Raw genomic sequence first — 18,877 nt, forward strand, 5'->3', positions numbered from 1 at the left:
ATTTGATGACCCGAATTCACTGCGTTTTTGGATGTGAAAGTAGTAGGCTATCACTAGCTGTCAGCCTGTCGCTAGACAGCTGCGGAAAACTGATAAAATCGTCCCCGATTTTTACACGGACGAAATATTCGGCAGTGTACTGAGCAAACGTGATTGGCATAAAGTGAGGTTGATTTTCTTTTTTACGTCCTCTGAATTTCTCTCCGATATTTGGCCGAAAACACGCACCATGTGTGCAAACACCTAAGTACTAACAGTCTACTTTGGACTTGTTCATGTCAAGGACCACCAATATTTTAAAGAAACTTTACAGATAAACATGTTTGAGAACCACTGCTTTTTCGGATTTTCTGACTTGCTCTGGCCTGTTAACATTTTCATAGACCTGGTTGCTTGTTTCTCTCTCACAGTCACGAAATGGGGCAACCCTGGTCAAAACGGTGTTTGTTGTGGTTCCGTGGTTGTGAATGCTTTCGCTTAGCACAACAGCTAGCAGGAGGCAGCAGGATAACAGTATTTAGCGCATTTTATGTCCCAGAACTTATGGATATGGACTTATGGCTCCATCGCTGCCTCTTTCTTTTCTAGTAAGTAGAACTTTAACGTGTTGCGGTTTACCGTCCCTCTCACAGAGTGCACTCCATGCAGTGCTCCGCCTCCTCTCTCACACACATGCGCGCGCGCCGTGCGTGTGCGCACACACACGGCCCGCCTCCTGGCCGCTATGCAGACCCAGCTCCCAGACCCAACTTTGAGAATAGATTAATGGCGATATTTTTTTTATCGCGCGATAAGAGTCTCGTGTTAACGCATCACGTTATAACGGCCCAGCAGTAATATAAGCAGTAATATAATTTTTTTTTCTTCTTTTTCTTTTTTAACTATACTATTTTGCATCAATTTGTTTTGGCTACAGAATAAACTAATTTGAAGACAAATATAACCATCCTATTGAAAACTATTACCAGATCGTTCTACAGTTTCTACCTTGCAGTTGTACAAGCATGAGTTTATAGAATTACCATAATTGCATAATGCCCAAATCCCAGTTTAACAGCTAAAAAACCTTTCCATCATCATTCTGTTTTTCTTTCACCAGCACTTCCCAGCTTCCCTCCACTTACTTGTTCCTGTGGAGGTGAGCGGAACTCCTTGGTCTTGCGGGCAGTGAGGGCGGCAGACATGTTGAGTGCCTGCATGACTTGCTTGTAGCGGAAACGCTGGTTGTCCTGCAGCCTGCCGACGAAGGCATCAGAGAAGGACACCACAGCCTCCACCCTGTGGCGCACTTGGCAGTCGCAAAGGTAAGACAGCACCTGGCAGAGCTGCGGACAGACAGACAGACTGTGCTATTCACCAGCTTTATGATTCAAATTCTTTAAATGATTTATTGAGATATACTGTAGCTAAAATATGTCATATTAGGATTCAACAGGCATAGTTGAAACAATATGAAATACATTATATTACACGTGAACAAGAAGGCACTGGAGCAGCTCAGACTATTTAGGCCCTTAGGTCATGACCTGACGAAGATGTACATTGACACATTGAAACGTTGTCACTTTTTACCTGCACCCTGACATAATAAAATAAGGGCCTAAATCGTCTGAGCTGCTCCAGTGCCTTCTTGTTCGCATGTTATCTGTCCTGCTCCTGAGATGCACCAGACTGGCCTGCTATAGGCTAGAGGCGCGGCTGGAACTCCCTTCTACATTATATTACACGTGAGTAACCTGCATGTTCACCTCAAGTTTGACAGCTTCTGGAAGCTTCATCTGAAGAAGCCCTGGTTTGGGGGTGTCCTCTTTCTTGTCTTTGTTCCCTTCCTGCTCCATCTTACATTCACCATCACTAGCCTCTTTGTCCTCTTCCTCCTCCTCCTCTTCTTCTTCTACCACTTCCACTTCATGGGTTTCATCTTTTCTGGAGAACACTCTAGGCTCTATCAGTCGTAGCACTTTCCCCAGGTCCTCGTCTCCAAACTCGCCCATCACCAGCAGCGTGTAGACCAACCTGATGAGGGGAACCAGGAGACGCTCGACGCTACCCCCTTCAGGGTCCCTCACGCCCTGCCCCACAGCGCGCACGGCTGTGGTGAGCATCTCCAGGGCCAGGGTCTTCAGGACGTCCAGGGGGATTTCTGGGCTGTCCGTGTATGTTGTCTCACCATCTCCAACTGTTCTGTTGCTCCTGACAAAGCAAGGTGAGGAGGAGTTCATCTGGGGTTTGAGGGAGGTGCTGAGGCCCATGCTAGGGATGCCCTGTGAAGGTCGACGGTCTCCTCTGACACCACCTCTGGCCGGGCTAGGGCAGAGGGTGATAACCCTGGTTTGGTCTGTCATAGGGACAACGTACTCCTGGCTCATCATGAGACGAGCCGCCATGTGGGAGCTGAGGTGAACCTAGAAAAAACATAGCAATATTAGTCTAAATCAGGGGTTCTCAACGTTTTTGGCCGGGGACCCCCGGAAATGCTTTGGCAATGTCTCGGGACCCCCGCCCCCTCCCGACCCCCAATATAAATTGACTGCTACAATAACCTTAAACCATTTTGGGCGGGAACCCCTTTTGGTGTTTTAAGCATTGTTATAATTTAGCTATTGAAAAATAGCAGATCTACAAGCTCATAGCGCGCCACTCGGTGGCTTGTAGGTCTGCTATTTTTGAAAATTCGTGAAAATAAAATTTAAAAAAAAATATCTTTATTTTTATTTATTTTTTATATTTTGGGGACCCCCTAAAATAATTTGGCGACCCCCCGAGGGGTCGCGACCCACGGGTTGAGAACCCCTGGTCTAAATCATGCTGTGTATTGTGTAAGTGAGAAATCTGATTTGTGTTGTTGTGGTACTGTGGATACAGCTGTATAATCCAGCCAGATCAGTGGTTCCCAAACTTATTAGCTCAAGACCCAAAAGAGAAATTAGACATTTGCCCAGGAAAATAGCAGCTCTACAAAGCTCATTTTCAATACTTACGTTACAAACGTTTTCTTTTTTCTTTTTTTATTTATGGAAATTATTTGATAATTCTATATTATTTATGAAATACTTAAAAAGAATTGATTGATGAAAAAATATATGTTAAAACTTGTTTTTAAATCATTTGAAATAAGGGGATATTTACTCGTGACCCATAAAAATTGGTCCGTGACCCAAACATGGGTCCCGACGCACCGTTTGGGGAATCTATATAATATGTAAACACAATCCGAATACAAGATGTGACCAGATTTGACTGAGAGACTGCCATCACGCAAATTCCAGCTTTTCACGAGAGGAGAAATTAGTTTATAGCACAGGCAGACTCTTCACATACTAGAGCATGTCTGAAATAAGTGTCTGAGCTGAAATCGACATATATATCGACACAATATGAAATAAATACTTAAACATGTAGCTAGGTGTAATGTTTGAGTCCACAGAGGCGAACCTTTCAAGCCTGTTTTCTCAACTCGCTGTTTTCTGCAAGACATTACTCTATAAGCCATATCTCCAAAACCGGTGGGTCAAATTGAACAAACAATGTCAATTTGAAGCTATGGTTCCCTGCTTTCATATGACATGAAAAAACGAAAATGCAAAACAATCCAATGGCAGTCCCTCAGTCAAATTTAGTCACGTATGTTGATGCTCGCTGTAAATGTGGCCCCTAACCTGGATGAGCAGCTGGTAGAACGCAGAGCGGAGTGGGCCAGGGAGGCGGGGACTCTGAATGGCGTAGAGAAGCTGTGATTGGTCCAGGTGACTGCAGAGGGCGTGGCATACTCTGCTGTTGCCAAGGGAACAGAGGGAGCAGTAGAAGAGGAGGGTGTGGTGGTGAAACGTCATAAGGTCACTGAGTTCGGACAGCTCCAGGATGTCCACACACCTAGAGAGACAAGACCGTCGTCAGTCTGGAATCCCTTGGAAGACATTTTTGACCCATTTTGACCTGAGATCAGATTCTAATGTCTTCTACATCCTGACAGTTTTCTGAAAAAGCTATGTTTCTATGTCAGTGGTTCTTCGATTTTTTTTAAATAGCAGACCTACAAGCTCGTAGCGCGCCACTCGGTAGCCACTCGGTAGCCACTCGGTGACTACGTCCAACCCCTGTTAGGTGAAAAAAAGCGTCTTGGACTCCTCATGAATAGAAGGAAGCATGAGGTCAGTTGGTTGCTCTCCCCAGGTTGGCAGAGGGAGTGTAGCGCCCAGGATTACATTTGATTATTGACACTGGGTGAAAAAAAATGGGTTGCAAAAATCGTGGGATAAAAATGTAATATAAAAATAAAAAATAACACCTTTTTTAACACCTACAGTACCATACAATACCAAACTAGGCGAGTTGACTAATAATACTATAATAGAATTTCATATTGATGAATAATTTTAAAAAATCTTTCAAATATACTGTATATCTTATTTCACATAATATTCTAATCTAAAGCCTTGCGAAAAATATTAAGAAAATATTACAGCTATTCATTCTCAGGGCACAGTCACACATGTGCTCTGAAGTTTCCCTGTTCATGTCCATACTGTGGGAGTTATGGGATGGAGCTGCCTGTTACAGCACGTCGACAGCGTTGAAGTCCAAACGTGTGAAGCTTGGAGTTCAACGTTGGTGAACTTTGATCGGGCATTCATTAACCAAGAGGAAAGAAGTGCCGTCATTGACCCATTTGGCAGCCATTTCGCTTGTAGTCTTCTTTCAGTGAGCCAATCACTCCGACGTCAAAATAACTACCAAGCTAAAGGACAGCACCAGAACCAGCACTGACCTTTACTGCCCACAACCCGCAAGACAACATGGGAAATTGACGCATCTGAAGCCTCACCTTGCTTTGGCTACAGCGCATATGAAGCTCATGTGTGACTGCCCTTAGCCATCTTTTAGCATTTATCTCCTGAAAGCTCCACTGTTTTTGACTGTATGACCTACGGTTCAAGAGTTTTAGGTTTGAAAGGTTTGGAGACCTGAGGCTTTCTTCACCCTCCCAATGACTGATTGTGGGGGTTAGCAGAGATGGAGTACTTGTAGAGAGGCTGGGGAATTGGGAATTGGCTTTACTAAATTGGGACTCGAAGGGGAGAAAATGTTTTTTATCTTGAAGGGGCATGTTTTGCACAATAACATTTCATTATGTCTGCCCACGATCTCTGTGATTCATACAGTACGTTTGTTTACCTCAGTCACTGATACTAAAATCTGATTTTATTTGTATTTTGTTCTATTAACCTGTGACTTGACACCCATACTGTTATAAAACGAAAATAAAAAGATTTTGAAAAGAAAGAAAAGTTTGGGGTGTAGTATTGGCCTAGTTGAGCACAGACACACTCACAGAGAGAGGCAGAAACATAATTTCTGTCTCCCGCCTGGCGGAATAAATATAATAATATAATAATGGAAAACAAAACCAGCTCAGTGGCCTTGTGGTCAGAGTGTCTGCCCTGAGACTGGGAGGTTTGGGTTCAATCCCCGGCCGAATCATACCAAAAACTTGTAAAAATGGGACCCAGTGCCTCCCTGCTTGGCACTCAGCATCAAGGGTTGGATTGGGGTAATCCCTAAATGGTAAATAAAATGGTAAATGGTGCATTTATATAGCGCCTTTATCCAAGGCGCTTTACATAGATTGTGCATTACATTCGCCCATTCACACACACATTCATACACTGATGGCGGCGGAAACCATGCAAGGCACCAACCAGCACATCAGGAGCAATTAGGGGTTCAGTGTCTTGCTCAAGGACACTTCGACACTAACTCTGGGGGAGCCCGGGTTCGAACTGGCGACCTTGCGGTTACCATCCGGAAACTCTACCCCTGAGCCACCGCCTGCGACATACAGTACTAGTGTCATGTCCAGGGGGTGTACTTATACATCAAGCTGCCTCACGCTACAGAAACAGGGGATTGGCTCCTGCCCTATGGTCATCATGGCTAGGCAAGGCTTACTAATGGAAAACAACCTAGGCGCTTTGACAGCGAGGAGCATGACAATCATGACTGCCAGCCCTGTCATCCGATGGCTTTGTGCGATGACGAGCATGCTTTCTGAGTTAAAATGGCAAGCCATGATGGATGGAATAGGTTTTCACGCATTTTGAAATTGCACATACACAGGAACAAAATGAGCCCTCTCCCTTTGACAAACATACTGTATGCAGGACGTTGAGTAGAACAAAACCAGCACTCTCCCGGCACCAATACGCAGGATGTTGTATGAAATACAACCAGGGCTCCCACGTGCCTTGGGTGACCATATCACTAGGCTTGTAGGTGTTCCCATAGAAAGGGCGTTCCCTAGGCACCTGTGCACTGCAGAGAGACACTTCTCCTTCCACTGAGAATGAGCGGTATAAATCTGGTCTCTCATATGGAAGACCCGGGATCGAATCTTGGTATGACATGAACAGTATTACCAATTGCAGCTTAATAATTGACTTTTATCCAGATTTTCTAAAGGAATTTTTATCCCTCTAACCTGTTTTCATCCGGGATGTGAAGGGTCATGACCTGCAGGGGCTCAGTGCACTGGATCCTCCAGCCATGGCGCTCATCTGGCCTGGCTGCCATGACCCTGAGCATGTGGTCAGGCACCCGGGTCCACAGGACAGGCCTGAGCTCTTGAACCTGCAGCCTGGGAGGGCACTGGGGAGTGGCGTTCCTTCTCTGGCTACGGAACAGACCTGCTGACAATGGCATCACATTCTATACAGACAAGAGAAAACAAATACAGAGATAAGCAATCAAAGGTGTAAATAGTACAGAGACTTAACCCATTTGATCAGATTCTAAAAATGTCTTCTACATCCTGACAGTTTTCTGAAAAAGCTATGTTTCTATGTCAGTCGTTCTTCGATTTTTCAAAAATAGCAGACCTACAAGCTCATAGCGCGCCACTCGGTGGCGCGCTATGAGCTTGTAGATCTGCTATTTTTCAATAGCTAAAGCATAACATAATGCTAACACCAAAAGGGGTTCCCGCACAAAATGGGTTTAATGGAACCACATCGTGGTACAGTTATAAAGTGGAGCAGGTTGTATTGCATCCACAGATGGGAAAATCTATGTTACCTTGATGCGTTCAAACTCAAACTGAAACATGTTTCTGCAGGTAGGCTTGACAAAAACGGCAGGAAACAACCTAGTGCCAGGCTCCACCTGGTTACAGTGCAGAAATAACAATTCTGTGAAACACAATGCTGACAATGACAATTAAAATATACTTGATGTACTGATACTTAAAATATGTAAGAGAAGACAAACAATGTGACCTACTTGAAAGAAGGTAGCCATCTCAAATCCACCGGATGTGAAGGTTAGCAGGCCAGTGGCTGTGTCAATAACACAGCCAATCTGCAGCCCAGTACTTCTCCTACTCTGAGACAAGCCGTTAGCCATCCCAGCACACACCATGTAGCAGTTGCTCCGCTTAACACTGCAGAGGGAAAGAATGGTGATATGTTAAATGGCTACTTGGTCATGAAGAAGCACAAATGAGGCATCAAGTACTGGAGTGTTTAAATCAAAGCAAAATGCACTATAAAGTCACAAAACAATGGCACATCAAAACATCAACTGTATCTACTTAAAAATCTCAAAACATATAGGGCTCCATTTTCGTCACCGCTAAACCCCTTATCCCTAAACTTTTTTGCTTTTTTTAAACTATTTTGCTAAACATTTTTGAATAGTTAAAATGGCCAGTCTACAAGCTCACAACGTGTCAATGTGGCTAGTTGAACTATTCAAAAATGTTTTTCAAAATAGTAAAAAAGGCAAAGAAGTTTAGGGTTAAGGGGTTTAGAGGTGACGAAAATGGAGCCCATTATATCTGAACTATTCTTGTACACAGACCTCTCCTGGACCTTTCCACTCTCATCGCCGAGGGTAAGTGTCACAGTGCGGGCTGTGTCGGAGTCAAAGCTCAGGTCCTGTTGGTGAAAGTCCGAGGTCACCCAGCCCACCCACACGTTGAATGGTTCCTGACCCGGGAGTACCTTCACCGAGTAATAATACTAAGAAGGAGAGAGGACATTTTTTCAATTGTAGTCAATTTCCTTCATTTAATTTCGGACTATACTCGCATCAAAGTTAACTGCTTAAACAATGCAATACATTCATGTTTGGTGTTATGGTTCCGTTTAGAACTTCAGAACCCCCGTGCTCATTCTGAAACAAGCAGGATAAAGCAGAGTGCATGATGAAAAGAATCCCTCCCCCCAGGCATGGGGTACAGACTGAACAGAACCTGCAGCCACAATTATACAACAATCAATACTATAGCACTGAACCAGGCTGAGGTGACAGCTTGCCGATTACTGTAGTGTGAGGATGCATAGAGTGAGTAGGGAAAGAGGAAGGGAAACAGGTTATTTGTCACCGTACATTTGCCGCATTTGGAGGCTATCATTTAAGAAAAGACTGCCTTGTCATGACAATGAGTGTGATTGGCATATGAATGAGCTGAGCTGTCAGCGGATGTGGTTAGTTGCTTATTATTGTCATATGACTATGTGGCCTGAACTAACACAAACCTCAATCTACTGTATATAGTTATGATGTAAAAAAAAAAATTAACATATGTAATCATTACAAAGTGAAGGGCTGGAGCCCAATGGATTATATGTGGATTTTGTGCATTCTGATTGAGGTAAAAAAATAAAAGACATTGTGAGAAACAAGAAAACCAAAAAGAAAATCTAATAATATAAACTATAACCGAATTAACATTAGAGTAGATTTTGTTCAAGGTAGGTAAAAGTGACAGTGCTTACTGTAGAGCTCTGGACAAGTTGATCATATGTGTCTTTGTCAAGGAGGACCTCTTCAAGGAGACGGGCTTTGGAGTTACTTTTGACCAATTCTGGCTTCTTCTTCAGCAAGAACCTGTAGAACACACATATACACCTGTAGAGCCACGTGGATTCTAATTTTTCTCGGCCCCCTAGTGGCGAAAAATAAAACTTCTGGGAACTCAGATTACGTGGATTCAAACCCAGGTCATATTTATGCTACATTTACCGCTGGCGCTGTGACAGTGGCGTATCCAGGAATTACGTTTTGGGCAGACAAGATGTGTTAATTGTCGTCTCCCCGCGCACAATCGTAGCACTAAAGGTTTTCTTATTTAAACTCTCTTCTACAATGGAAAACTATTTCTTATCATACACGCTCTCAAGACTATTTGATGCTTGAGACCATACATACCTCCACTACTTCTGGAAAATCTGCTTTCAAGTGCGCTGCCCCACACACTTGGAACACCCTACAAACTTCACTAAAGTACAGCTCTCTTCCTTCTCTATATCGCTTTCAACTTGATATATCAACGTTGGTAAATATCAACTGTACCTGTTTTAATTGAGTTGATCACTATGTAATGTTCCTTTATTATTAACCAGTAATTTACTTTACTCATCTATGTTTTGTTTTCTTTGTCCCCCCCATTGTACATTGTTGATGTGTTGTAATCTCGGCACCACTGAAAAAGTGTGTTCTCCGAGAACTAAATAAAGGTTGAAATGAAAAAATACCTGCCAGACGAGTAGTATACAAAGGCTGCTCTACGGCAACGGCCAATCAGCTGTCCATTAATAGTTCTCAGGTCTTGTTTTTGTCCTCTTTTTTTCTCATTGTATGGATTTTGGCCAGGCCAGAAATGGATTTGGACAGGCGGACGCCTGCCCTCACCTTATTGTAGATACGCCTCTGCGCTGTGAAACTGGGAAACACACTGACATCCCACCAAACTAAATCTACATGAGCCTAACGCATGGGAAACCAAACATCGACTGTAGGCCAAGGCAGATATCAGGCGTCTGGTCTTCCATGCAGAGTTACTCCAGCTACACTAACACTTCAAACGTTAATGCTTTTGTTCCTCCCCAACGACATTAACCCATTTTGGGCGGGAACCCCTTTTGGTGTTAGCATTATGTTATGCTTTAGCTATTGAAAAATAGCAGATCTACAAGCTCGTAGGTCTACGAGCTTGTAGGTCTGCTATTTTTGAAAAATCGAAGAACGACTGACATAGAAACATAGCTTTTTCAGAAAACTGTCAGGATGTAGAAGACATTTTTAGAATCTGATCTCAGGCCTAAATGGGTGAAAATGCACACATCCCCACAGCAGTTACAGTATCTCCTTCAGCTACCTTTGTTTACGTTTAGAGGTTTTGTCATGGCTGTGATCCTTGTGGTTGAGCTCGTCTCTGGAGCCAGTGAATCCATGCGCCGACTTCATCAGCACCGCAAAATCAGAGTCCATCTGAAACTCATCCAGCTCTTTCCTGCCTGAGAGGATAAAAGGAAGTTAATTACAGCTGTGCTCTGGGGAGCTGAAATCATCCAAGCAAGGTCATAATATTAGAAATGCAGTTGCCTGGATTAAAAGGCAAGGAGAGATTGCTCTCGCCATTTAGTTCAGCCAGTTTTCACACAACGATTGTGTGATTAGATTTAATTGCTAAACGGATGTCATTTGCCAACAAGGCTATAGATTAACATGGGTCAATAGTGCTTTCAGTGGTGTGTACAAACACATTCAATTCTCTGTTCAGCCGTGGCAAGACCCAACAGAATCTAGAACAAGTGGCAATTGGCACTATGCACAATGTGAGTCAGGGGTGGGCAACTGGCGGCCCGGGGGCCACATGCGGCCCCCACCTTTACTTAATGCGGCCCTCAGGTTAATGTCAGAATACTGATATAATATTGGTTTCAGCTGTTACAATTCCACAACATGCCAACATGACCCGCTTTAATTACTTCAGTCTAAATTAGTAGCTCAATGCTCAAAACAAGTATAATTAAAGGCATTTGAAATGACATAAACATGTTAATTTTCAGGATTCAAATTCAAAAATAGCAAAAATTCAAGTTTTCAATTTGAATATAGCAAAAATTGCCGATCTACAAGCTCAAAACGCGTCGCAGCGCGACGCGTTTTGAGCTTGTAGATCGGCTATTTTTGCTACGACAGTAATATATGGCCCTAGGGAGTGAGTGTGGAAATATAGTGGCCCTCTCCATCGTCAAAGTTGCCCACCCCTGATGTGAGTCAAAGCAATCCTAACCTGGGGAAAAGGTGTTGGTGGCGGCTGGCAGAGCGCCCGCTGCAGGTCTAGAGAGCACAGGAGCACATTCAATGGGCATGCTCAGACGGTAGAAGGCCATGTCGGTGCTTCCACCACTCTGGGGTGGAAATGAGCGCTGGGTAACCCTCAGAATAGGTGAACCATCACCTGTCCCATTGACTCTGGTGACCTTGAATGAGAGAATAGATTGTGCATTACATTCATTCACCCATTCAGACACACTGTGTCACACACATTCATACACCGATGGCAGAGGAAACCATGCGGCACAAACAAGGGACTAAATTATTTTCGCTCCTATGCCACCAAAATGTGGAACGCCCTACCAACAGTCATTAAGACATGCGAATCCCTTGACTCCTTCAAAACCGCTCTCAAAAGGCACCTACGGATGGCTGCAATTCGAAACTGGCCCCCGTAAAATCTGAATCCCCCCTCCCCCCTTTTCCCCTCACTGTATATGTTTCTTTTCCCTTTTTACCTACATTATGATGAATTCCTGTTCTGTTCTTTGCCTATATAGAAGTGTCTATTTGTACGTCTCTAAATGTTTTGATGAATTGAACATGGTGGACCCTGTTGTAAACAAGTGTAATGCTTAATTGGGTCGTCCACTCACAGTTAACAGCCTTTGTATTGAGTTTGTGCTTGAAATGTACTGTAATTCTGCAAACTGTTAATAAATATTTCAATCAATCAATCAATCAAGGCACCAACCTGCACATCAGGGAACAATTAGTGGTTCAGAGCTTGCTCAAGGACACTTCGACACTAACTCTGGGGGAGCCCGGGATGGAACTGGGAACCTCGCGGTTCCCATCCAGCCGGCCACTCTACCCCCTGAGCCACTGCTCCCTATCATAATTAATGTAATGACTGACCTATGAATTATTATTGCGAATGCAGCGAACGCAGTGAGCACTAACTATGAGACCTAAGAGAACATGTCTGTCTGTCTGTCTGTGTGTGTGTGTGTCTGTCTGTGTGTCATGCTGTAACACCACCCGCCCACCACCAGAGGGCGCAGCTGTATCACACACAAAACACACACACACACACACACACACACACACACACACACACACGCAAAACTTAACTTACAAAAAAAACTTAAAAAAAACACTTTAAGAAAACTTTTTTTTTTTAAAACACACACACGCACGCACACATACACACTAAAAAAATAAAAATAAAAACTTAACTTAAAAAAACTTAACTTAAAAAAAAACTCTCTCTCTCTCTCTATGGAACTATCCTGTGTGCTTGAGAATTGGCAAATGAAATGTATAGAAACAAACCAGTAAGTTTTGGTGATTAGGAAGTATGGAGGTAAACCGAGGTTGTCTCCAGCTCATCCACAGGGTTGGGTCTCTGGCCATGTTGATGGCAAAGGGCTTGTAGCCCTGCTGTAGGCCACACATGGTAAAACACTGCAGGGAGCCCACCTGGCGGCCGAGGTTCAGTCTACCCACCTGGTTTACACCCATACTGACCACAGGCAGCAGTCCTGGGAGAGACAAAGTAAATAAAACTGATAAAGCATGTATTATGCTAAATATATCTGAACAAGCCGTGGATGTAACAGTGCTAAATTAGACAAAATCTCTCTGTAACTTCAGTGAGGTGGTGGTGAATGTTTTAAGTTTCTGCATTCCTAGTCAGAAAGTGGTGCCGACCGTCTCTGATATCAAAGTCGCTGGCAGCCATCTCTGATCCCCTGTCGTTGAGTAGCAACTCTCCGTTGAGCGTGACCATCATTGTTCGCTCAGCCATGTCCACCAAACAGCCCACCACGTCGCCTCTCTGCCAGTGACATCCCAGGGACTCACCACCCTGATGGAACCACTGGGCCTGAAAGTCATGGCAGGGGGGACACAAAGAGACATGGATGCAGACAGACAGACAGACAGAGGAAGAGACAGGGTGAGAGTAAAAAAGTCAGAGATTTTTATTTGTGAGAGGCGCTAGCCCCTCCTATGCCCATCTTTTCGTGTCTGTGTAAACACAAACATTGAAGACAAAAGTGAGGACAGAAAAGTGAAGACGCAAATTATCACACAGGAGTATAAGCCCCAATAAGCACATAATAAACACATAAGTGCCAATATACTTTGTTGATGAATAGTGAAAATAGATCTGCTATTTTTTTGAATATTGAAAAAAAACATCTATATTCAATAAAATGTGTGGAATGTTTTTTCAAAGATTACACCTATAATAAGATGCTCAAAATAGGAACACCAGGGTTAAATTATGAATACAAACTATCTATTGACTAGCATATATTAATGCTGTATTAAACTATTAAAACTAATGTTAAAACAATGAATCTGGGTGGGCACACTAATGCTCAAGTTAATATCAGGATAAAGACAAGTAAACTTACCTTAGATCCATCAAAGACAAAGGCCTGGTCATCTGAGCCCAGGTCTCTCTCCAAGGCACAGCCGGGCCTGGCCCAGCCCACTCTCATCCTCCCCGCCGTCACCACCTCAAACTCAAAGTACCACTTTCCCTGGGCCACAGCGTACGACTTATCAGCCCTGAACACCCGCAACTTCTCAGCAGAGTTGTTGAGACATTGATCTGGCAGCATGGCTGCAAACCCATTGGGGAAGGGAAATAACTGGATGAATAATTGATCAACTATAATTTGATTTACATGATTCTCATTTTCAATTCTCATTAACCCATTTTGGGCGGGAACCCCTTTTGGTGTTTTAAACATTCTGTTATAATTTAGCTATTGAAAAATAGCAGATCTACAAGCTCATAGCGCGCCACCGAGTGGCGCGCTATGAGCTTGTAGGTCTGCTATTTTTGAAAAATCGTGAAAATATTTATTTCAGAAAACTGGAGGATTTAGAAGATTTTTTTTGAATTTTGAGGTCAGGCCTAAATTGATTAAAACAGCCAGAACTAATCCACAGGGAAACACATTATGATAATGAATATGATATGGACGCGTACAGTATGCATTCTACTTCAAACACAGATGGGACAAAGATTGAGAAGCCAGTGCATCTTAATTTAATTTTCATTATAAAATGCAGATTGGCTCTATATTTATAGTCCACATTACATTGGTTAAAAATGTATTGTACATACAAGTGAGATTAAATTAAAAGTAAAGCTGATGCTTTTCGGGACATACGTACTCCGTTCCTGGTCGAGGGGCTCCAAATTGTAGCCATAGGCAAGTAGGGTACAGACAGCCTCTCGGGCACTCTCCCTAACCGTCCTCCTGCCCCTCTCATCAAGAAGATTGTAGGGAACCAGTTGTGGGCTCCATTTCAGCTTCACATCCTAAAAAGACAACATACAGTACACTCTGAGAAATGTCAGCTAAATTGTTGTACTTGAGACATTGTCCACTGCACTTAACCCATTTTGGGCGGGAACCCCTTTTGGTGTTAGCATTATGTTATGCTTTAGCTATTGAAAAATAGCAGACCTACAAGCTCGTAGCGCGCCACCGAGTGGCGCGCTACGAGCTTGTAGGTCTGCTATTTTTTAATACTGACAAAAACGACTGTCAGAACAACTGACATAGAAACATAGCTTTTTCAGAAAACTGTCAGGATGTAGAAGACATTTTTTGAATCTGATCTCAGGTCAAAATGGGTCAAAAGGCAAGGATAAAAGACGATAAAAAGGAGATACAATTAACATCCACCATGACATCGTCTTTAGGTAAAGATGTTTTCAGAATTGGGCCTATGTCAAATGACCAGAACTCTGCAAGGAACATACCTGTTGACCTCCGTAGGTCCAGCCCTGCCTGATGCGTTCTCTGGCCCACACGTTGTGGTCGTTCTCAGCCAGCAGGTCCACCGCCGCCTCCAAGGCCGGGCTCAGCACCACCTGGCTCAGGTCCACGGGGGCAGGTCTGTAGCCGCTAGGCTGCTCGTACCTTGAAGGACAGGAATGGTTAAGTGGGGACTGCCTCAGTGCCTGGGAGGTGGCACAGTCCAGACATGAGCCAGTGTCCACCCATTACATAGAAACACAGTCCAGAGACAGAGCCAGTGTCCACCCATTACATAGAAACACAGTCCAGAGACATTAGCCAGTGTCCACCCATTACATAGAAACACAGTCCAGAGACAGAGCCAGTGTCCACCCATTACATAGAAACACAGTCCAGAGACATTAGCCAGTGTCCACCCATTACATAGAAACACAGTCCAGAGACAGAGCCAGTGTCCACCCATTACATAGAAACACAGTCCAGAAACAGAGCCAGTGTCCACCCATTACATAGAAACACAGTCCAGAGACAGAGCCAGTGTCCACCCATTACATAGAAACACAGTCCAGAGACAGAGCCAGTGTCCACCCATTACATAGAAACACAGTCCAGAGACAGAGCCAGTGTCCACCCATTACATAGAAACACAGTCCAGAGACAGAGCCAGTGTCCACCCATTACATAGAAACACAGTCCAGAGACAGAGCCAGTGTCCACCCATTACATAGAAACACAGTCCAGAGACAGAGCCAGTGTCCACCCATTACATAGAAACACAGTCCAGAGACAGAGCCAGTGTCCACCCATTACATAGAAACACAGTTCAGAGACATGAGCCAGTGTCCACCCATTACATAGAAACACAGTTCAGAGACATGAGCCAGTGTCCACCCATTACATAGAAACACAGTCCAGAGACATGAGCCAGTGTCCACCCATTACATAGAAACACAGTCCAGAGACATTAGCCAGTGTCCACCCATTACATAGAAACACAGTCCAGAGACATGAGCCAGTGTCCACCCATTACATTCTTTTTTTTTTAACGTAAATTGTTTTAATTATGTGACATTATGCGTATATTATGTGTGGTGGCATACTTGTCAGGAAGCCTCATGTATTTCACTGCTTTGTTGGCGTAGTCATCAGTAAATCCGATGTAGAACCCAAGGGCAAGCAGTGCCCTACCAGAAGAAAAAAAAAGTGCAGTAACTGAACACTAGCTATCTTAGACACAAAGAAAATCCAATCAAAGGAATCATTCAAATAATACAATGCCATTTCAATTGTCACCTTCACAATTAATGGATTCATTTTAACCCCTTTTGGTGTTAGCATTATGTTATGCTTTAGCTATTGAAAAATAGCAGATCTACAAGCTCATAGCGCGCCACCGAGTGGCGCGCTACGAGCTTGTAGGTCTGCTATTTTTGAAAAATCGAAGAACCACTGACATAGAAACATAGCTTTTTCAGAAAACTGTCAGGATGTAGAAGACATTTTTAGAATCTGATCTCAGGTCAAAATGGGTTAAATGGAGTGCAGAGTATGGCGATGGTGCTCACCTCAGAGTGTCTTGAGCCGTCTGCAGGTTGTGGTTCCTCTCCTGCTCTGGAAGTTTAGAGAACACCACCAGACAGGGGTCGTTCCTCTTGCTGTCGTCTTTCACCTGAGGAACAGAACCACAGGACCTCTTTTACACTCTTGAACACAACACAACTAAAGAATGCTGACTGGTACAGTATACTGTACATTGATACTATGATGTAATAGTAATATCAATTCAAAGTGTTCTTGTGCACACATGTCCACGCATCCAACAAAATCTACCCTGTCCATGGCCCAGAGTTCATGGATGTTTTCTGCCAGTCTCTCTCTGATATGCTCCAGTTGTGGAGGCAACGCCACCTATAGTATGGGATAAAATGGGTAAATATAGTAAGAATTTTACAATGGAAAAGTATTAGTAACATGGTAATCAAACATTATGGATCGGAAAGGAGACAGCTGAGGTGGTTCTGGCATCTGGTTAGGATGCCTCTCGGGCGCCTCCCTAGGGAGGTCCTCGACGCACGTCCCACTGGGAGGAGACCCCGGGGCAGACCAAGGCGCAGTTGGAGGAAACACATCGACTCACTGGCCTTGGAACGTCTCGGAATCCCCCAGGAGGAAGTCACTAATGTTGCTCTGGAGAGGGAAGTCTGGAGCACTCTGGTGGAGCTGTTGCCCCCGCGACCCGACTACGGATAAGCGGTTGAAGATGGATGGATGGATGGATGGATGATGTTGAAATATGCAGTTAAGTACACAGGCTCAAATATCAGTGCCGCTAATTAAGAATGATGCCAAAATATAAGTACACAAATTCAATAGCAGAGCTGTTAATGAAGACCTGTTGGTACTGTGCGGTACCTTGCTGATATCTACTGGAGCTGGAGTGAAGGTAACCGGTGTGAGGGGTACAGACGGTCCAACCAGCTCATGTTTCCCGTCTCCGCGGTCCCGGGTGTACTTCTGACAAAGCTCTACCTTCAGCTTGACTGTCGGGAGCACGGCCTCACAACATGCAGAAAAGCCTGGTGGGGGCAGGAAGCGGAACTCTCCGTACCTCCCTCCGAACAGGAAACGGACCCTGGTTTTTCGGGAAAGTGGGAACAGGGGGGAAGTGCAGAAAGACCACCAGTGCAAGCAGTGAGTTCAAGCAAGCACAGGAGAAGCTTCACAATTTGACTCAATATAGAAAATGTACACTGTTGCTGATTCAAAAGTCATCCATGTAAAAAATTGAAAATGTTTTACAGATATATTGAGCAGAAGTACTGTATGCTCGGATGAATTTGATCGCACTCGCAACTTTTTCAAACACATATTTTCACACTTCCACATAAAAAAAGAAAGAAAAACACATCCTTTTAAAGGAGAATTCCATGCTAGAAGGCTTTCTTACCTTTCTTTGTAGTTGTTACGTCCCCACCAAAGAGGTCCAGGTGTTTTTTTGTGCAAAAACTCCTTATTGGCTATTTCCCTTACCATAAGCCCTCAATGAATTGCATTGGAATTGGAATTGAATGGGGCTATGGGGTGTTGTGCTAATTCGCTTATTTCCATCGAAATAAGTAGTAAAGTGTGCCACTTGGGATATTATTTACATTATGAAGAGAGGATATATACAAAAAAAATTGAGCGATGGAAATAAGCAAATTAGCACAACACCCCATAGCTCCATTCAATTCCCATTCAATTCAATGCAATACATTTAGGGCTTATGGTAGGGGAAATAGCCAATAAGGAGCTTTTGCACAAAATAACACCTGGACCTCTTTGGTGGGGACGTAACGACTACAAATAAAGGTAAGAAAGCCATCTAGCATGGAATTATCCTTTAATATTGTAAAACACAAGCACATTGCCAACACTGACTTGACTCCAGCAGAGAAGCTGACCACGGGGAAAAGGAGTCCGTCTAGGTTGAAGTTCTCCAGCATGCCCTGAACGGGCAAACCGTTGACCCGGAAGGAGATGCAGGCGGTGGAGAGGTCGAGACAGCAGCTCACCACATCCTCTGCTCTCAGCAGGTGTGGAGAGGGAGAGCTCACTCTGCGACCCACACAGCCTGACCGAGGCACAGGAAGGAAACCTTTAGCTTTTATACTCGGGAGGCGTTGCTGGCCATTCTGGCACGATGGAGAACACACGCTGACATGTTTGAAGTGAGTGATCAGTCCTTGTCCCTCTGTATTTAATTTGCATTCATTGAGCTGAGAGGGAAAGCATAGGTCATAGGTGTGTGTGTGCATGCATGCGTGCGTGCGTGCGTGCGTGCGTGCGTGCGTGCTATAAATTGCTTTTAAATTGCTTGACAGAATAACTATAATCAAACTAGGGACTCATTGATAAGAGCATTGTGCCCATGTGGTATGCACCCTAAGCATTCAGCTATCAAATTGTATTTTATTTGATTTCATTGTTAAGACTGCACTTTGTAACCATTTTCAAAAAGTGCTTTAAAACTAAAGCTTATTATTAGT

At 43.9% G+C, this 18,877-nt stretch overlaps 1 protein-coding gene across 1 annotated transcript in view; it reads right to left on the reverse strand.

Moving 5' to 3' along the window:
- The window catches only part of LOC306930868 (ryanodine receptor 2-like), a 170,084-nt gene that overhangs the window by 124,099 nt on the left and 27,108 nt on the right, over positions 1-18,877 (reverse strand). Inside the window, 21 exon segments of the mRNA XM_079511964.1 lie at positions 1,125-1,325; positions 1,749-2,405; positions 3,660-3,873; positions 6,479-6,705; positions 7,072-7,158; positions 7,276-7,435; positions 7,855-8,015; positions 8,775-8,886; positions 10,157-10,295; positions 11,078-11,267; positions 12,397-12,605; positions 12,775-12,949; positions 13,485-13,696; positions 14,257-14,404; positions 14,852-15,011; positions 15,950-16,033; positions 16,415-16,518; positions 16,654-16,670; positions 16,673-16,757; positions 17,262-17,481; positions 18,270-18,462. Coding sequence (XP_079368090.1) covers positions 1,125-1,325; positions 1,749-2,405; positions 3,660-3,873; positions 6,479-6,705; positions 7,072-7,158; positions 7,276-7,435; positions 7,855-8,015; positions 8,775-8,886; positions 10,157-10,295; positions 11,078-11,267; positions 12,397-12,605; positions 12,775-12,949; positions 13,485-13,696; positions 14,257-14,404; positions 14,852-15,011; positions 15,950-16,033; positions 16,415-16,518; positions 16,654-16,670; positions 16,673-16,757; positions 17,262-17,481; positions 18,270-18,462 — 3,755 coding nt within the window.

This window comes from Electrona antarctica (assembly GCF_951216825.1).
Source record: "Electrona antarctica genome assembly, chromosome: 10".
Classification (NCBI taxonomy): domain Eukaryota; kingdom Metazoa; phylum Chordata; class Actinopteri; order Myctophiformes; family Myctophidae; genus Electrona; species Electrona antarctica.